General features: G+C 32.8%; 1 protein-coding gene across 1 annotated transcript in view; it reads left to right on the top strand.

Moving 5' to 3' along the window:
• The window catches only part of LOC127715937 (von Willebrand factor D and EGF domain-containing protein-like), a 53,960-nt gene extending 32,682 nt beyond the window's left edge, over positions 1 to 21,278 (top strand). Inside the window, exons 13-22 of the mRNA XM_052222044.1 lie at positions 4,240 to 4,446; positions 5,266 to 5,480; positions 7,095 to 7,635; positions 8,446 to 8,607; positions 14,453 to 14,648; positions 15,659 to 15,849; positions 16,521 to 16,781; positions 17,929 to 17,953; positions 19,953 to 20,070; positions 20,682 to 21,278. Coding sequence (XP_052078004.1) covers positions 4,240 to 4,446; positions 5,266 to 5,480; positions 7,095 to 7,635; positions 8,446 to 8,607; positions 14,453 to 14,648; positions 15,659 to 15,849; positions 16,521 to 16,781; positions 17,929 to 17,953; positions 19,953 to 20,070; positions 20,682 to 20,781 — 2,016 coding nt within the window. The 3' untranslated portion in view covers positions 20,782 to 21,278. The remainder of the gene's footprint in view (positions 1 to 4,239; positions 4,447 to 5,265; positions 5,481 to 7,094; positions 7,636 to 8,445; positions 8,608 to 14,452; positions 14,649 to 15,658; positions 15,850 to 16,520; positions 16,782 to 17,928; positions 17,954 to 19,952; positions 20,071 to 20,681) is intronic.
• Positions 21,279 to 21,650: the final 372 nt, after the last annotated feature.

The following is a 21,650-nucleotide window of genomic DNA, read 5'->3' as shown; positions in this document are numbered from 1 at the left end:
CATCGACATTTATAGCTTGTAATGACCACGCTTTCATATACTAGAGTGGAAAAATTTCTAACCAAACACATCCATATATTTGCGAGCAAAAAGCCAACACATTCCAGCGACACGTCTTAATATCTCTTTGTATATACCTTTATATAGTTGAGGGTGACTTAATTCGACTTATTTCCGGAGAGACAAGCAATTTGCATAGATGATAAATTAAATAGGCAATCCCCACTTCTCGTACTCATACAAAGCGTGGACATTAATTTTCTATATGAAAAATACCTCTGTGAGTAGATGTATATAAAATGCGATGTCTTCATGTTTTGTTGTGTTGCTTGGCTGTTTTCTTATTAATGCGAAACCCTCTTTCCCTTTATTAATTGATAGGCATTTCTAATTTTGATTATGATAAATGATATTACTCACTAGAGAAGCAGACGTTTCTTAGCAAAGATTTGCTCATAATTAAATCCGTGCATAATCCATTCAAGACAAAATTGCTATAAGAAGGATTCAAAAAACTTAAGGGTATACAAGATACAAAAAGTATTGGGAAACTTGAAATTAACGGTTTTTCCAACTTAAAGCGCATTTATTTTTGTTCTTCATCTTGGCAGACGCCTGAATGGTTTCAAATAAGCAAAAGTTATCACATCTTACATCAGCAGGATAAAGACAGGTCACAAGTGAGCGTCGAATTATGCGTCACTATAATACATATGTAATTGAAAATTCAGTTTCCCAAGTTAACGGTAGTTTAGTCGCCAAAACAAATTTTGAAAACAAAACATATTAATTACTAGTCCAATGTTCTTGAAGTTTTACAATTTGTTACATGTGTGCAAACAGAGTTTTGCTTTTAAAGGATATAGTCAAGGGCCAAACAAGGATATGGTTAACTTTTAAACATTATACTAGGAAAATTTCAAAAGTTTAACCAAAAATAAATATGATAGACAGCAACCAACAACAACCACTGAAATAAAATGAGGGGAATCAAACTATCAAAAAATTAAACGACCAAAAACGCACCACCCTATTGAAGAGTTCTTTTGACAAAACTTTTAAAAAGTATAAGTGATATTGACTAAGGAGACCAGAGCAATTCATGATCAGTTATTCAGCTGGGTAAATTCGTAGTTTTCTCACATCGTGGGATCAAAATCCTCTAACATGTTGGTTCATTGGAATTTGTCACCCACGATAAAGCTCCTACGGCAAAGCTTTTAACGAGCGTTGCCAATATCAACGAACAGAAAATATCCATGCGCCTATATTGTACCCCGAATATCATCCTACATGTATATCGAAACACACTCCTATTTTGACAGCGTTGAACCATTTAACATCAGTATCGATACATGATCAATATAAGTCCGTCCTTGCACAAATGGTGAAAGCTTTAAAACAGGAGAAATAAAACGTTTTCCTCCTGACACCCTGGACCATTTTTTGTAATCATTTCCGTGTATATTAAACTGAATATTTTAGTTATTATCATTTTGTCCCTTTTTGTTATTGTTGAATCAGCCATGGATGCATTCAATTGATAACATACAACCAAATCGATATTACAGACAAACAAATCGAATAAAGGTACAGACAAACCGAAATAACGAACAAAATAGAGAAAATGGAGTACTTAATCAAGAAAACGGATAAATTAATCGAGATAACGAAAAAAAAAACCTTAAGAAAGCCCAAAGATATTGATTGTTTGTATTATCGGTCAAAATACTCTAAATGTAATAGACATATATCTTATTAAATAAAACAATTAATACTAAATAATCTTTTTTGGCATATTACATTATAGATTATGAAATTGTGGCTCCTAAATAACACATTTCAAAATTTATAACATAGTTCAATATCGATAATTTTGGCTGCAACCCCGATCCAGATCATTTTTGTGTCTAGGCATTCAATAAACACCTATCCACATCTTGTTTACCGAATATTTGTGATCGTAAATATTTGGGGACTAACCGGTCGTTATACATGATACAAATATCCTGGTGGATGATGAATTCATTTCAAAATTGAATTAACCTTGACACTCAGCAATTTCATATCAACTTCCAATCAATGATCAGTGCTCGTGAAATTGAGCAATAAAACGCAGAACTTAAAAAAAGTACGAATAGCCGACATCCACGCCTCGGAAGTTGATAAAAATATATAACAGATGTGTATAGAAATATGTAAAACTGCTGTGACACGGCTTCGGTTTGATTCCTGCTAAACATCGCTTCCCTTTATCATGTTCATGGACATTCAGTAATAGTCGGAATATTGTTTTGAAAAAGTGTTTAAAAAATATCCATAATATTTCTTTTCAATGGAAATAAATATTGATAATTAAACACGTACAAAATGACGTCTGCCGACTTAAATGATGTGCAAAAATTATTGATTCAAACACAAAGTCACATTTTAAAGTCAAACAAGCCAATCTTGGTTATGAAAAAAGAAGGTATGATAAAGCTCCTTTGTCAGTTTGAACTTGAAAATAAAAAAAGTATTAAAAATTCATAAAAAAAAACCATCCTCTACATATTCCAAAAAATATTCTTTTGTCAGAAATTACCATTTGTAACACGACGGATGCCACATGTGGAGCAGGATCTGCTTACCCTTCCGCAGCACTTGAGATCACTCCCAGTTTTTAGTGGGGTTCGTGTTGCTGTTGTACCCCTATTTGTGACATGTTTACCTATTGGGTCTGTATGTTTTGTTCACACATCGTTGTCAATATAATGGAATTTGAGGCGGCTGTCATACAAGTAAGAGGTTTAGCTAACTTTAAAACCAGGTTTAATCCACCATTTTCTACATAAGAAAATGCCTGTACCAAGTCAAGAATATGACAGTTGTTATCCATTCGTTTGATGTGTTTGAGCTTTTGATTTTGCCATTTGATTAGGGACTTTCCTTTTTGAATTTTCCTCGGAGTTCAGTATTTTTGGGATTTTACTTTTTTGTATATTTGAGTTTGGCTAACTGATTTGCCTTTTGGGTTTTAGATTTTCAAAACTGCCAATAGCCTCATTTCGAGATCTTGTCATCAAATAAAGTTGTATTTTATAATATCAATATTGTATAGTTAACTCCTTCTAAAATCCTTCAATCTTTTTAGTAATAGTGCTAAACACTGAAGCTGTGTACTTATTACCAAATGACATGCAAAGTTTTCGTCCATTTTTTGAATTATTCTATTTCAGCTTTATCTGAAAATGCATTACCACTTTTGATTATTTATCTCTTTAAAGAGTTTTCAAAACAAACCCTTGAACCTTCACAGAAAGTTTCCACATGTAAAAAGGCTCAGCACCTTTCGCGGTAGATTGTTTTCCATTGTTTCCAACCCGACTAAAAGCGCCAGGTGAGCTATTGCCATCACCTGGCGTGCGTCGTCGTCGTTAACTTTTTACAAGATCTTCTTCCCTGAAACTACTAAACAATTTCACCCAATCTTTGGGTAAATAATCCTCAGGATATCTTGTAAAGGTTGTGTGTTTTTGTTTTCCGACAGTCAACAAACATAGCCTTCATTGCTAAACATAGAACATAAGGGTTAAATGCATTGATTGTCTCACATCAAAAACAATAAAAGATAGAGAAAATCTGACGGGACATAAATGATAAAGATCTACGAATGTCATGTCTGCCTCAAAATTATTAGATGACTCCTGAAGGAGTTATTGTCCTTGAATGACGTTTTTTGGCTATTTGTCATGTTTTTGTCTATCGACTCATGAACTGCATTAGACCGTAGCTATCTGATGACTCCTTACATTAGTTATTGACATAAATAGACGATGCTTTACTAATTTTCGAGTATTTGCCCTTAACTTTGAAAAAATATAATATATAGCATAGGTAGAAACTGTGAATATAAAAAAAGATCGGTATACAAGATCTATATGAATACCATATCAACAGAACTATTGGCTGACCTCTTATCGTAGTTATTGCCCTTGAAAGATGATTTTTTTACTATTGTTTTAGCTTTTGCCTTTTATTTCCATTTTTTTACAGGCAATCGATTCTGGTTCTTTTAAACCTCTTGTTTCTGATTTTATTTGTGCATATATTAGAAATACCATTATAAACAATTTATTCAACAAGACCGTTTGATTCCTTAATTTTTTTTCGGGGTTTATTTCACGACTGACAATGGATACAAATTAAAAGAGTTTATTCAAAACTAAGTAGATTGCAAAATTTAAATTTGTTATGCAGGTAAACGCATTCTTTAAACGATGCAACAGTAGAAGCACTGCATTGTGTAATTGTGGAGTAGCAGCCAGAAGTGGTGACAGCTTATTTGTAACCAACTTTTGCAAAACAGAATTAAAGAATGGTGAAAGAAGAACTAACAATTATATAATACAGAGGTTATGTGACGACCAGAACCTAATTATAGAAGAAACTGGCGATAAATTTAAGGTTGTTATTATGAAATAACGGTCAAAAAAAAATTATGAAATCAAATCTACATTCCATTCAACTAAAAATTATGTTTTTTATAACTATATATGGCGCATTGTTTTGTTGATTCTTTTATAGACTTAACTGTATATGTAACAATATAAAAAAAGACTTAATTTGTGTGCAAAATTGTTACTTTAAATCTTAGAGAATATCAAATGATCATATATGTGATGTTCCATTGTAATGTTATGAAAAACTTTTCATCACGCTTTACTGTTCTATTTGTTTAAAACTGAGGAGATGGGATATGATTGCCATTGTGACAAATATCCACCATATTCAAAAGAACGCAGACGTATGCAACCATCGAGCATTGTACGGCTTTCAACAATAAACTTTTTTCATATAATCGACTTTTGACTGCGAAGTATAAATTTTTCGACCAACCTCTGTCTTGGGACATTCTCGTACTAAAAGAATTAAATTCAAGCTTACAATTGGTGCACAATTTGGGGAAAGGCAACTGTTTTTCGTGTAAAGTAAACATAAAACAGTTGATTTCCGCCCCAAATTGCACCGTTTGTAGACTCGGGTTTACTTCTTTTAGTTGCTCTTACTGGATCAAGTACTAAATTGTCTTATCACAGGGTAGGTAACCTGTCGAAAAATTATATACTCCGGAGTAAAAGTGAGTATATGAAAATATGCATTTATTACCGGAATACCCTGATTCTAACAAGTCATGAAGTAACTTTCAAACTAATTAATGTTATTTCTGATCATCATACTGTTAATATACCTATTTGTTTAGTTCAATTATTCTTTTTGTTATAGATAATTCTTCCATCTGGTACAAAAATAATCTTTTCCCATACAACGTCGAATGATGGTAAACATACTATTCAACAAATATCCATATTTCCATCGTCTTTAGATCTTGAAATGACCTCTGGTTTGTGTGATGTTTATACTGGCAAGACTGATGATAGTTTAATTCCAAGGGATGCATTTTTGCCTACTGATGAAGTCACATTTGCAAAATCCTGGAAGTAAGTCTTAACAATAACAATATGTATACATATATATGTACTGAGATACTGTCAATATAAAGCAAAGTCAATACGTTACCCTCGGGCATGTCCACACTATACTGACTTCGTTTACAAATTTACAAATGTGTGCTCCTTACACAAAAATAAACTGATTCAATAGAATTATGAGGAAGAATAACTGAAATCGACACTACATAAGTTTTACTGTCATCATCACGAATTGTTTGACCGATACTAGCGACATGTTTCCACGGTCTTAAATTTTAAGGTACCAGATAGTTATCTGTTCTGTTATTTAATTCTATTCCCGTTTGTGGTATTTTGACTGAATATAAATTATCGTGGCGGTTTATGTTTGCAAAGAAGGAGACGATTATCCTGTCCACTCAACCGGCCTCGCTTCTTTTCGAATTCATTCGATTCCCTCAGTTTTTGTTTGTTACCTTGATTTGTCTTATTTTAATTGATTTACGAGATTTGAATGATACACTACTGTAGCCTTAGTTTACATATTAGTTTGAATTGCCAAAATCATCAGCTGACTGCTAATATGAAATATTACCTTTAAAAAGCACTTTTTATCCTTCATTTCTGTTTTTGAAATAGGATTAAATTTTTTTAATCTTTTGACCGCCTGTCATAGTTTTTTGAAGTAGAAGTAATAAATAAATAAAAATAAATTGCGTTTCCAATTTTCCTCCATTACGTTCATTTTTGTTTGTACTAGAACTGTTTGTCTCGTTAATGTTCATAATAATTCGCGACATGGGGTAAAGAACCTTTGTCACGCACCTTCCCTAAAGCAAACATTAAGCTAATTTGAGAAGACAAACGCTCTTCAGACAGCTCTGAAATATTTCCTAAGTTGACGTTTCATGACGCTCAGGGCCAGGGAGAATATGAAAAAATGGTGAAAGTGATCGCCCACCTAAGATATACAAGTAAGTTATTGGACTTGAAAAATAATAATTTTATCAATTTTTTGTGTTTTATTTTTGGCAGAACTACAGTAGATAGAGAGAACATGTACATTGCAAAATTACAAGAAAACAATTATATCTCAACATAAGTTAACACGGCAAACTTTGTCGTTTGACATCTTATAACGTTCGGAGTACAACGTGCATGTTCGGAGCACCTGAGATCACCTCTAGTTTTTGGTGTGGTTCGTGTTGCTCAGCCTTTAGTTTTTTATGACGTGTTTCGTGTACTATTGTTTGTCAGTTTTTCTTTCTCTCTTTTAGTTATGGCGTTGTTAATTTATTTTTCTTTGACTCATGAGTCCCTTTGGTATCTTTCGCCTCTCTTTTATAAGAGTCACCCTTGAATAACAATTTGTACCCATTTTTTGGTCTGTGGAATAATAGTTGATAGAGAGAAACTATTATTAATAGTAAAAATGTCGAGCAAGATAAGATTTACAAATAAGTCAATACGAAGATCGTCAATCGACTCTTTACAGGATATATTGCCCCTTTTTTAAAAATTTTATTCAAAAATATCAGTACTCGATATTGCAATCTTGACGTCTCATGTTCTATCCTTTTTCTAATTTTTGGGAGGCTGGAGTGATACAATGATATAAGGCGTTTTTTCAAAATTTCTTCTTAGGGTCGAAAAAGAAATTCAGGACTTGTTATTTGACTCAGAAGGAAAATTAAAGCAAACTGAATATTCTGTACCAGAGTATTGTACATGTAAACTACCTGATCATCAATACCCGCATACAAGTTCTGACTTCAGCTGTAATTTATCCGCTGCAATGAAGACATGTAGAAGTCTGAAAACAACTACAAGTGTATACACAGCATCCTGTAAAAACAGAGTATTCTTTTCTGAGAGATCAGTTAAACGGGCCATCGTAGAAACAACAAAAGAATCCGAGGAAGATGATGACAAACCAACAGTTTATCCAATGACGTCCGAATCAAGTGTAGATGAAAGTGTAAGTTTGAAAATCACAATCAGGTATGCTTCATTTGAACTCTTGTTCACAAAATATAAATGGCAAGTCAGAAAATACAAAGAAAGGTCTACATGGACAGGAAAATATTTTGTTCAGTTTTTATGCCACAATTTTGGTCGGATTTTTATGAACGTACACGGAAAGATAAAACATACCGAACATATTATTCTGTGTTTAATTTTGAACACCTAAACAAAAAAGATAATTAGGACAATTCACCGTATGAATTAAACATTAATTTCAAGTGAAATTAACAATTCATTATACAGTATTACAATGAACACCTAAAAAATTACAGAAAAGTGCAAAAAGAGGCGGAAGATACAAAGGGGATATGCAACACGCAATAGTCGAGAGTAACTGACAACGCCATGGCCAAAAAGAAAGGTCTATGAAAATAAAAACAAGTTCACAAAACACTACATCGAAAACGAAAGACTGACCAACACAAACCCCACACCAAACGTGGGCTGATATTAGGTGCTTCGAAAAGGTTAAGCAGATCATATTCCACAAGTGGCACCCGTTGTGCTGCTCATTGTAAGTGCAAGTTCGGGGATGAATGTCGTTTTGTGATGTCATAATTGAGGAAAAGAGAACGGGTTATTGTTACCACAATAAGAACATTTCCGTGGTCATCTGTGTCTCAGAAAACAGACAACAAACTCGTGATTGCGTCCATATACTCGAGAGAAACTGACAACACCAAGTCAAAAATCAAAAGACGACGAAAAGAAAAACAAGTTAACAAAACACCACTAGAAAGAATGAGAAACAAAACCCAATAAAAACTGGGGATGATGTCAGGTACTACGGAAGGGTAAGGAGATCTTTTACTACAGCTAGTGGCACTCGTTGTGTTGCTCATAGAAAAAAAACTTTTCGGTGATGTCACAATTGCATACAGATGTTCATTGTTTGTTGAACAAACGGCCTCAAACGTATCAAATGTGTTGTCAATAAAACATCAACCATATTTGTTATTACTATTTTTAATTGAAGCTTGTAGCTGAGTGGTCGAATGGTTGGACTCACGATACTGCACGAGAATCATGTACTGCCAGTATTTATAACGCACCTGCATTTGGTCCTTGTTCCCAATATGTCCCATTTATGAACCCAGAAGCGTACATAGAAAACTGCATATTAGATATCAAGGTTTGTCTTAAAAAATACCGAATTCCAAGGTAAATTCAAAAAGGGGCAAGTCCATAAAATCTGACAAAATCAAACGTTAGACTATATCAACCAACGGAACAAATGAAAAACAACTGTGATATTCCTGACTTTGAAACAGTCATTTTCCGAAGAGAATGGTGAGTTAAACTGGTTTTATAGCTATCTGAACCTTCCACTTGTATGACATTTGTTTATAGTTCCGTTATGCTGATAAAATTTGGTGAGCAACCCAAAAAGACATAATTGGTTAATATTATAATGATTGGGATTCATCAGCCAAAACTATGTAATCATAAATCACAGACATACATCACAACTGACTAAAAAGTTCAAACAAACATAGAAATATATTTGACAAAGATGGTAAAAAAGTATTTATTGTAGTTGATAGTACATACAAAAACAAAAATATTTTGGTAGATGATAGTACATATCGTAAATTAAAACATAATTTCACGATAAAGTACAAATCAAGTAAAATATAAATACAAGGGTAAATAAAATGAAAATAACACTATTAAAACGTCATATGTCGGAATCGCACGTCATGACAATCCTGCACCAGGAACGCCCTAAGCCAAAAACCCGAAAGCGGGATGTACAAATAACTAGCAACGTCAAGATTCATACGACCAAAAGAGACAGGATAGTACAGAGACAAATAAAGTGAAAACTGTAAAGTAAATAAAATGATACTCAACATCAGCACCTAGAATCAATAACTGAAAACCATCATGTATCATTTGTGAAGTAGACACTGGATATTTATCTACTAGGTCTTGATACTTTCCGATGAACTTTTTGAATTGAAGGACGAGACTTTGAGAAAATCCTGTTAAGGTAGACACTAACTTTTTTAAGCGAACTTTCTACCTTTAAAATAAAATACAGTCTTTTTGGAGTTGGGGTTCTTTCTTTTTGTTTGTTTTATTAAATTAGTACTTTATATTTAGTTTATACTATTTAAGTAACAACATTATACATCACCAACAGGTTTTCCTTTTTAGCTCACCTGGCCCAAAGGGCCAATTGAGCTTTTCTCATCACTTGGCGTCCGTCGTCCGTCGTCGTCCGTCGTCGTCGTCGTTAACTTTTTACATTTTGAACTTCTTCTAGAGAACCACTGAATGGAATGAAACCAAACATGACATGAATGTTCCTTATGAGGTGCTGACCAAGTGTTGTTACTTTTTAGCCGATCCATCATCCAAGATGGCCGCCAGGGGGGGACTTCGTTTAACATAGGACCCTATGGGAAATACATACAAATGTCTTCTTTTAGAGAACCACTGAATGGAATGAAACCAAACATGGCATGAATGTTCCTTATGAGGTGCTGACCAAGTGTTGTTACTTTGAAGCCGATCCATAATCCAAGATGGCCGCCTGCTGGGGACTTAGTTTAACATAGGACCCTATGGGAAATACATACAAATGTCTTCTTTTAGAGAACCACTGAATGGAATGAAACCAAACATGGCATGAATGTTCCTTATGAAGTGCCGACCAACTGTTGCTACTTTGAAGCCGATCCATCATCCAAGATGGCTGCCAGCGGGAGACAATGTTTAACAAAGGACCCTATAGACAATACATACAAATGTCTTCTTTTAGAGAACCACTGAATGGATTGAAACAAAACATGGATGAATGTTCCTTATGAGGTGCTGACAAAGTGTTGTTACTTTGAAGCCGATCCATAATCCAAGATGGCCGCCAGTGGGGGACTTAGTTTAGCAAAGGACCCTATGGGAAGTACATACAAATGTCTTCTTATAGAGAACCACTAAATGGAATGAAACCAAACATTGCATGAATGCTCCTTATGAAGTGCTAACCAGGTGTTGTTACTTTGAAGCCGATCCATCATCTAAGATGGCCGCCAGTGGGGGACAATGTTAAACAAAGGACCCTATGGACAATACATACAAATGTCTTCTTTTAGAGAACCACTGAATGGATTGAAACCAAACATGGCATGAAAGTTCCTTGTGAGGTGCTGACTTAGTGTGTTGTTACTTTGAAGCTGATCCTTTATCCACGATGGACCCCAGCGGGGGGACTTCCTTTAACATAAGACCCTATGGGAAATACATACAAATGCTTCTTCTAGAGGTGCACTTAATGGAATGAAACCAAACATGGCATGAATGTTTCTTGTGAGGTGCTGATGAAGTGTTACTACTTTGTTGCTGATATTCTGTTCAAGATGGCCACCAGGATTTTTTTATTAGATTACAGGGCCAATATTAAACCAAATTTGGCCTCACTTATTATTAGGGTATCTGTTATGATTTTAATCTATTTTTATATGATTTCCAAAACCAAAGTAGAATCACGTGAGCAACACAGGCTCTTGAGAGCCTCTAGTTTAAAGTTCTAATTATGTGTGTATTCGATAGGTATCACATCTGTGTGGTTCTTGATATTAAATGTAATACGGTCAGTTCTATATCAAATCAAATAGCAAAATAAATACTTGATTTAATATAGAACTGACTGTAATACATTTAATATCATTGTACATTTTTTACAATAAGAATGAAAAAAAAAACATTTGTATATGTACACACACAAACAAACGTATTGCTGATCAACTTGATTGATTCGTTCGTCTATTTTGTCGCTGGTGGACTGTTAGTCCCCTTGGGTATCATCAGCCCAGTAGCCAGAACATAGGTACTGGCATGAAAATACCGATATAGTGTTATTGATATCTGCATTTATGATGTTGAATTAAGGGATATAAATTATCTCCCTCATTCAAAGTTCTGAACCCTTGACCGGCTTTGAGTATACATTTTGACCTTTTAGGTTTTATCAGCTTTTCAATTTTGAATAAGTTTTCGATTTTTTGGGTTTCGAGCATCACTGATGAAACATTTATTGTCAAAATGCGCATCCCTTAATGTTATTTATTCTTTAACATTTCTTCCTAGAGAATTCAGTTTGCTTATGGTGGTACGCTTTTACTATTTTTATTAAAATGCTGTATATGAAGTTTAAACATAGTTTTAAGTTTGTTTTCCAGTCATGGCTAGGCATGCACTTGTGTTTATTCTATTTTCTGTTTTAAATAAAAATGCTGTCACTTTCTTTTGCTTGTAAATACATGAATTGGGTGATTGAGATAGATGCACTGTGAGGTTTTTTTTTGGTACATTTTGACTTCTAAGGAAATATCCAAACATTTTTCACCATGCTATGGTTTTCTATTATTTACTTCCCCTCCTCCAAGGACTTACTGGTGTGGGCAAAATAGGTTATCCGCTTCCATTTGCCGTCTATATGGACTCAAACAGTTACCTGAACTTTTTGTATGCCTTCTGATATTGATCTGATGCTTGCAACTTAGTGTGTTATAATGAAAATATCGAGTTAACTTTGCCTTTTCGGCTCCGATTAGCTGTCATTTTGCAGAATTATAGTCCTCGGAATAATACAAACATCATTACAACTTGTCCAGACTCCAATTGGTAATGTTTTCATACCTGGAGCTGAATTTTGGTACATCAGTGTTTAAAAAAGTGGGGCGAAAGATACCCGAGGGACAGTCATACTCATAGATCGAAAATAAACTGATAACGCTATGGCTAAAAAATAAAAAGACAAACAAACAAATAATAGTACACGAGACACAACATAGAAAACTAAAGACTAAGCAACACGAACCCCACCAAAAACTGGGGGGGGGGGGGGGGGTGGTTGGGGGGGGGGGGGGTGGTGATCTCAGGTGTTTAATGATGACTGAGAGATAGAGTTTGCACTTTTTTCTTTTCGATTAACGTTTCGCATTAAGCCTGTGTTGTGATCACATTTACTAATAGATGACAGTTTCATGTCGTCCATGTAACACTATATATTTGTTAAAATTTGAGAAACTACTAAATTCATACATATAGTACATTCATTCAAACCTGCACACCCAATGTATTAAACAATACTCATCATAACAGGGTGTAATTTTATAAGATAATTTTTTTTATAAACTTGTTGATGGTTTTTTCGTTGGAATTGTTTCACATTTTATTATATCGGGGCCTTTTATATACACTTTACGTTTTGCTAATTGTTGAAGGACAAAAAGTTGCTTAAATACACGTTATTTGGACTCTGGTTGTTCTGCGGTTTGCATGTCGTGTCGATTACTATATTATGTGTTTGTGCTATATTTCTGTCGCGTAGTTTTGTCATTTTAGAGATATTTTTAACATTGTCATAAAGCGGGAGGTTTGGCTAGCCATTAAACCAGGTTCTACCCACCATTTTTTCTTAAAATGTCCTGTACCAAGTCAGGAATATGCAGTTGTTATCAAATAGTTCGTTTCTATGTATGTTGGCGTTTTTTTTGTTGCACTTCAGTGTTCCTGTTGTTACTTTGCTTTCCTCTTATAGTTGATGTGTTTCCCTCGGTTTTAGTTTGTAGCCCGGCTTTGTTCCCTCTCAATCGTTTTATAACTTTTGAACACCGGAATACTACTGTTGCCTTTATTTATACTAATAAACACTATTTTCTCGTTGTCAGTTAGCCCAGAATTAATTAATTATATAGAATATACACTCACTTCACAAGCGATTGCCTACATCTTGTTGAAAAAGTTAGGTCAGCCCATGTAAATACTAAATTCAGAATAATAACATTATAACTTCAAAATTAGAATTCAATTAATTGCATTTTTTAAACTTTGTTACTGATGATTTTTGTTAGTAAATCATTTAAACTATTCCACAAAAGTATGTTAGCATGGAAATTGGTAAGGATGAACTTTAGAGTTGATATTTCATGCATGTTGTAGCAGGTTCATGTGATACACATACTTTTTTAAACATTTTTAATCGAAAAAAACCCAGTTCACTGTTTATCAATGTTTATCGTCAATATTTCTGCATAATGCATAATACATAATAACTCATATGCAGAGTATTTACACTGTAAAATGTAAATTGAAAAATTATAAACAACTGTGCTTTAAATTCTCATGATTAGAAATTTTTCTACTATCAAATAGTCGTTTCTTTTGTCGTTTCTATGTTTTATTCTCTAATGTATCATTTATTGAGCCTCTCAGCAGACCACATTTGCTTAAAGTGAATTTCACCCCTGTAAAATCTTCATTTTCAACCCTTATTTAGTGTTTTGAATTAGAGAATTACGACAATTGCTTAAATCATAAATATCAATTCAGTTCATTGAGGCTTTTAATTCATCCACTGATACTGTTTCCATTATTTATCGTTGTCTAGGAATATCTTGTCACAAATCATGACGATTTTTTTTCCGAGCTAGATGCGTTTCATTTAGTTTTGGTAGACACGTTTTTCTAATCGTATAAAATGTTATAGTTCTGTAGAGACAGATGGATTCTGATGGAATGCCCTTTATATGTAGACCTACGATGCGATGTAGTTGTTTCATTACCTGATGAGAACATTTCATTACATGATGTGAACATGAAACATGGACATAATGCGAATTCTTTATTATATGATGTGAATATTGCTGTACGTGATGCTAGTACTACATTACTGATGAAAACTTCATATTATATACGTGATGTCAAATGTAATCTCCATGATATAAACTACTTTTAATGTTAATATAAATTTCTGAATTAAATTCCGAAGAATTATTGGACCAAGATTGACCCTTCGTGAAATTAACCCTTTGTCTGCATAAGTATGGTATATACTACTGTGTTTAAGCACATTTCGTCAAAAAAGAGGACGAAATTAAATAAAAGGCATTTTCTGATGCAAAAGGTTTACCAAACATAATGCATGTTTTCTAGATTTGAATTCAATAATCACAATATATCTTTTACAGTATGAAGGAAACTCAACTTGGATCAAGTCGACATTGGAAGGTTTTGCCGATGTTTGTTTAGAAAAAGCACAGAAATTAGAAAATTTGACAAAAACAAATGATACAACATCTTCTGGGGAAGGGAAATCTATTTTAGCTCTAATATCGGAATCAACATGTGCAGACAACTGTTCCGGGCATGGACAATGTGTGGACGGTAAGACGTTCAAATTGTGTCTAATAATGTCAAATTTAGTAATGAAATTTGATATCAAAACTTTCATTTTGTAAATACCTAACATTTGTTATGACTTTAATAAATGATAACATCATGGAAAAGGATATTATTGGAAAATATTATTATTCTACTGTGTTCAGAGCTTAAAAGATAGCATTTCAAAAAATGCTAACGTGTGGTCAAACATCGACTGATTGGACGACAAATAAGTTGTAACAGTGTATTGTTTGTTGTAAGACATCCACATACAACTAGCCCAAAAAATTAATAGAGGATAAAAATTTGACCAATTTAAGATATTAAGACCGGAACAAATGTTATGCGTATGTAATATATTTTTCTAAGCGAAGGCAATATCTAAATCAATATTTGTTATATCCTATGAATCACAGGTTCAAAAATTTATTTTGGCTTTTGTAAATATTTATTTATATATATATATATATATATATATATATATATAAACAAGTCTAAATTGAAAACAACGTTCAAACCTATGATTGCGTTGGATAAAAACCGTAATTTTTATACGTGTGCATGTAAAACAAACTTCATGGTAGAGGGGTCAAAATACAGCACAAACAACATTTTCCAAAAGACCAAAAAGTGAAAAGTATATTTTAACAAAACGCATTTGACTAACAGGTCGAACAACTGATGTTCTTAAACCCTGCTGACTGCCATTGGCGATTGCCAAATAAATTGATCACCAGATGTAATCAAATAGAAAACTAAAACTAAATATATATATATATATATATATCTGCTACATATCCTTTGTTTTTCTATAACACAATATAAACGTAATCCATTACACATACCGTAAAAACTTGTGTGTATCTTCTCATGCTTACAACAAATAACACGGCTATGATTAATTGTTTTCTCATATAATGTACATACAACAATCATATACAAACTTTTATGTTTTAATGCGTTTTTGAAGATTTGCAATAAGAAAAATAAAACACGTTTGTATATATTTCTAGGTGTATGTAATTGTTCCGCTGGGTATTTTGGATCGTCTTGTTCGTTTGATGCTTCACAACCACCTCTTATAATAAGAAACGCATTTCAAGGAGTATGTGATACCACTAAAAAACCATGCAAGAAATTTATAATTCCTGGCAGTAATTTCATTGATGACAGTAACCTGACATGTCAATTTTCGGTTTTTAGAGTAAGTCTGTTGCATATTATAATTATTATCGTACACTGATTCCAAAACGTAACTATTTGTTTGTCCTAATTGGAATGACAAGTTATTAGGATTATTTTTTGTATTTTGTTTGGTATACAATTGATAATTACTTTTTAAGACTAATGATTTTAAATTATTTATGCATTTAAATTTCAAAACATTTGGTACATAGTCTACCTAGTTATTTCAGAAATACGTTTTCCGGAACAATTTATGTCATATATGTAGGTTCATGCTTTATCTGTATGTGATACCTTTCGCTAGCGGGTACACTTTTCACCAGTGCTTGCTTTGTTTAAATTCTTTTTAATTTTTTAATTCAAATACGTAGATGGTGGGGTTTGATAATTATGTTTTTTACATACAAAATATCATTCATAAAATTTATTCTGCATGTCCAATTCATATTTGAAAGGGAAACATGATCTGTATGGTACCCCGTTTGGTAAAAATCCGGAAACTAGTTTGTGGCTTGTCGTGTTAATATCTGTGATATGTTTGTCCCTAACGAATTTTGTGTTGACGAGAGATCTTTAATTTGTAGTCTCAGTTAAATTTACTGATACGTTTCTAAATGAGAGACCTGCATATGAAAATTTTGTTACTTTATAATTCATGAATATATATATATATATATATAATGTTATCAGATAATGACGAATAGTTCATCAAGCACAGTTGTGTTGGAAGACATATTTGTATATCCTGGAAAATTTCGAAGTTCTTTTTTCATGAATTGTGAATTGCCAGAAACTCGACGTAGACGGTCTGCAGATGATAGCAAAGTTGTAGAAGGATATGATATTTCAATATCAAACAATGGACAAGTCTTCACCGAACCTCTTACGGTTATAATTTTTGATTCCTTATGTTTCAAATGCAATTTAACCGAGTTGCTGTGTAATGAATTGGTAAGTAGATGTAATTTTGTTATAGGCTATAAATATAAGAAGATGTGGTATACTACAAATGAGAAAACTTCCCACGAGAGACCAAAGATCTTGGATCAAATAATGGTTATACGTGTAAATAAATAAAATAAAAAATAAGAAGCACATACATGTAATATTTAACGATCATCTAATGAATGCGGTACTGCTTAAATCTTTAAGAATCAGATTTAAACAAAAAAACCTCATAATTGACACATTTTTTGTCCCATCTTCTTTGGTTTTCTTAAAATATGCTGGACTCGTCCTGTGTCGGTTTTGACAAGTTAATAAATCGACAATATGATGACACTATTTTATTACACTTCCTTATCGTCTGTTTTATATGTACGTATAATCTAACGTTTTCTCTTATCATAGTAGAGGTTTGGAAAATGAGGATGCCATGCACAGGTTGCGTGTTTTTTTTTCAGTACCACAACTTCGGAACATGTTAAATTCATGAAATTTCTGGAATTATCTTTCTTTAGATAAATTATAGATTTGCAAAAAAAAAAAAATATATAGATCGAGGGTTTATTTTCAAGACATTTCATGAATACAACAAGTGCAAGGAATTGAATCAAAAATATTCGTACTATTATAATAATGAAAAATGTAAAGTGTGTTAGGAAATAAACATAGTCATTAACACTGTACACGTATTGTTCTTTTAATATAATTGGAAAATCTGCATTTAAAGTATTGCTAAATGCTCTTTAGTAATGATCTACAATACACATTCCGCAATAAAGGGAATTTTAATGCGTGAAACTGCACCGGTTTATTAGACACTACCTACTGTAAAACAAACGCCACAATATACATCAAGAAACTTCTACTGAACCAAACACGATGTCCTGTTTAATCATCAGAAAGAATAAGTATTGATATCATGACAGTTAAACAATTTATATCTCCAATAGTATTTCTCACTACACGTATACAGTTTGTAGAACGACAAACTCAAAAATGCATATTCAAATTAAATTTACAACAAAAGTGCAAAATACTAACACAATATTGGTGGTAACATACAATCTATTTGGATGAAGTCACGTAAACAATATATGTGTACAGTATCATATAAATTTGTAATTATCATCTATATAAAGTAAACGTTTTGTAGGATACATGTCCACGAAAACAAGAAGGTAAGTTTTACAAACCTGTAGATTTTAAGAAAAAAACAACAACCAAACCTTAATCAGATCGCCTCGAAATGATGATGCTTCACAAAATTGCAAAATCTACAATTCTTAAGATTGGTTGTGCCGAATGATTTATCTCCACAAACGATATTTTAGTTTTATTTGTCTCGTATATCTAGAACGATTTGAAGAACACATTCAAACATTATATCAAATTCCATTTGATAGCTTCTCCTATACAAAACCATATCAAGAAATAAACAATATTATTTTCGTAATGCTGTAGCGTATTTTCATTGCGTGCAGAAGGGCATGGGTTCAAGAAAAGACTTGCCACTATTTTCATCTACGCTTAACACCCTGTATGTAGTATGAGAAGTAAGAGGAAATACTACATTTAAATATTGCGTCCGGACAGAGTAAAATGTATACCTGCTGACTATTACATTATGAACACGCGCGTTGAAAGTCTGGCTGAGTGGGACCAAAACGTACAAGAAAGGGATCTTCTTTTTGTTCTTTCTTCTGCATCTATTTTTTTGGAGTCGGAGTCCCATGTTGGTGATTGGAATTTTTTTTGTTAATGTCAAGTAATGTAATCACAAAGTGCTTTATATATCTCAATGATAAACTGTATGTACAATGTTATACACAAAGTCCGGCTCAATTATGATCTGAAAAAAAAAGCGAAGGAAGTACGTTTGACAAAAAGAAAGGCTCATGGCTTTAAGGTTTTTCTCTTTGTCCGCATTGATACCATGTCGATGTATTTTTTACCATATTAAACTATAATATTATAATTTTATGTTTTCAAACAACAAATTTTTTGAATAATTGGTTATCAAATTTTATTTTAATTCCTCACACTGACATCAAAACAATTTGATATAATCAGAACGCAAATTGACCCGAGGCTATTCGTAACTTGAAAAACAAATCGCAGGATTTGAAATTGTGCAATTTGAATGTATACATATGAAAATGAAACCTTTTGGGAAGTAATTTATTCAGGCAATGTGAAAAATACCCTTTTACGTTGACCCATTATTGAATCCGTGTCAATTTGTCGTATCTACAATTCCATTTTTCTATCCACAAATACGAATTTTTGCGCGAGGTATACGCATTTTGTAGTTTATGATTGTTCTTTGCCCCAATCCCTTGTGATAGTTTCTTATTTTTTGGATAGAACCGGCCAAATCATCTTACAAAAACAAATTTGTGGTTCCAGGAAAGCTTTGGTCTTTCAGAAATGTCACCACGTGCTTTTCGAACTCAAACGTTTTAACACTTGTTTCCTCTGTTTATTCCAGTTTAAGTTCTCTCTATCTTGTCAACTCCTACATGTGAACACTATCTTTATTTTGCGGTATCAGATCTTTCGATACCAGTATAGGCGTCTGTTCTGTAACTTTACTGATTGAGTCTTTTTCAAATTCTCGATTGTAACATTTTTACTGAGTGTGGATTTGCATGACCGGTGATGCGTGCAGAGCAGGAGACGCTTATCCTGTCAATACACCCTGTCGCGCTCCATTCTGGAGTTTATGCGATTCCCTCAGTGTTTGTCTGTTACCTTGATTTGTCTATTCTTTATCGATTTACGAAATTTTAACATTGGTAAAATACTTTCGCCTCAATCTATACTATTTTATACCTAAGTTACTTTCAAACGTATATGAGAAATGAACATGAATGCACTTGTATACTCATTTATGCTATCTAAAAAAATTGGCGCAAATGAGTATTCATGTTTGCAACAAAAGAAATACAACATTGTAGTGCAAATGAATTACTCCATTTTTCTAAAATTAGCGCAAATGCAATTCGCCCATGTTTGTTATAAATAAACCTGTAATTTATTTACAATCAATTAATCAATATTTTGTAGAAAGAATGCAAATACTTTAGGGAAAATAATTTATTGGTTAAGTTTACGAAATAAGAAGAAATTCAAATTTACCTTTATGCTTAAATAGGATTTTCTCAACTGTTATTTCAGAGCCTACATCGTCAAAAGATTCAAAATCAAAGTATCTAGCAATTTATATTGGTGTACCTATTTCAGTTGTTTTCTTAATAGTGGTATTTGTGTGTCTGAGGAAGAAACTACGACCAAGGTAACTAGTTAACAAATATCTAATACTTATATATCTTAGTTGAATAATTGTCCGTTGATATTATTAATTTTAAATATTTTTCTATTGCGTAACTTTAAAACAGCACGTTTTCTTGTGCAAAATCAAGACTTGAAGATTGGGATGTGAATAAGAGGAATCTGCGATCATTGAGACCTACCCTAACATTGTTACAAATAGTTTGGTAAATTCTAAAGTTAGCCTATGATGAATTATCCGTATTTGCTTTACAGAAATAATCAGTTTAAGGACTTGTTCAATAATAAAATTGACTCGAAAATTCTAAATATTAATTCTAGCATACAAACTTGTTCAAATTTAGGAGCTTGAAATTCAGTGGTTATTGTTGGATGTTGTCGGTCATAATCGTTTTACGTTTATTATTTTGTCATAAGTTAGGTCGAAGGTCTTCTCATTGCATTGTTTCACAATTTGTCATTCCATGCCTTTTGTACCTGACTAAACTGTATTGATTTGGCTCATTGTTAAAGGCCGTAAGGTGACCCTTAATTACGTACATCCGCGTCATTTGGATAGTTGTCTCATTACCAATCATGCCATTTATTTAAAAAAAAATATTTATGTGATTTCAGGCAACAACAACCGTATGTGTATGATTATTTTTATCCGCTACAAACCAAAGGGGAAGGCCAACGAAATGCACATTTTCAAACAGAGCATGATTACATGTAGAAAAGATGGAACAGATAAACAACAATGATCACATTTGTGAGCCTCACAGATATCCAGTTACACTGAGATAGTTTGTTATACTTGATACCTGCGTGTTCATCCTTTTAGGGTCCAGTAAAATGATGCAATATGCGCTCACATTTTACGAATATCAAGGAAGTTATAACCAACAAGTTATTATGCATTATCGTGTTAAAAAAAATTAAAAAACGGAAGCAGTATATTATTATTTTTAAAGAAATAGCTAAAAATAAGAAAAATAAATATCAAAATGTATGGTCGTATAAAAATTGTCAGTTCATTAGCACTATATGAAAGACGAATCATGCTTATTTTTTTGTTTTCACGTGTCGTGATTATTATAATCAATATGATACATGAAGGTAAACATTTCAACTACTGTGCCAGTGTCATCATCGCTAATTGCGGACTTCAAGGACAAAATCGATCAAAAAGTCTTTATATGAATTATTAGCAATAAAAGCGCTGTTCCTTTACTTTTTGTGTGTTTTTGCTGTGCATGTATTGATTTAGTGTCATGGATGGATAACCCATATCCTTTGTTTTTCTATTATATTACCTAACACATCAATAGTTTGCCAATTTTCTATCTAAAAATCTATATGTCTTTATTACTACTGAAATAACTTTAATTAACCTAACCGGAATATTCCTAAATGTATTTAGATTCAAGTATGAAATTTTATTTTGGCTTATCAGCAACGATTGCTGTCCTGGTAAAAAAGATCTTTGAGATAAAATGCAGTATAAATTGTTCATAACTTAGACAGAAGCAAACATGATTAGAATGATTTTGACCTGAATTATTATTCATGCATTTAGAATATTGTTTGCAATCTCTATCTTGG

Source organism: Mytilus californianus, unplaced genomic scaffold, assembly GCF_021869535.1.
Source record: "Mytilus californianus isolate M0D057914Y unplaced genomic scaffold, xbMytCali1.0.p SCAF_9, whole genome shotgun sequence".
In the NCBI taxonomy this organism is placed as follows: Eukaryota; Metazoa; Mollusca; class Bivalvia; order Mytilida; family Mytilidae; genus Mytilus; species Mytilus californianus.
Note: the sequence above shows the minus strand (reverse complement) of the source record. Positions and strands in the feature narration are given on the sequence as shown.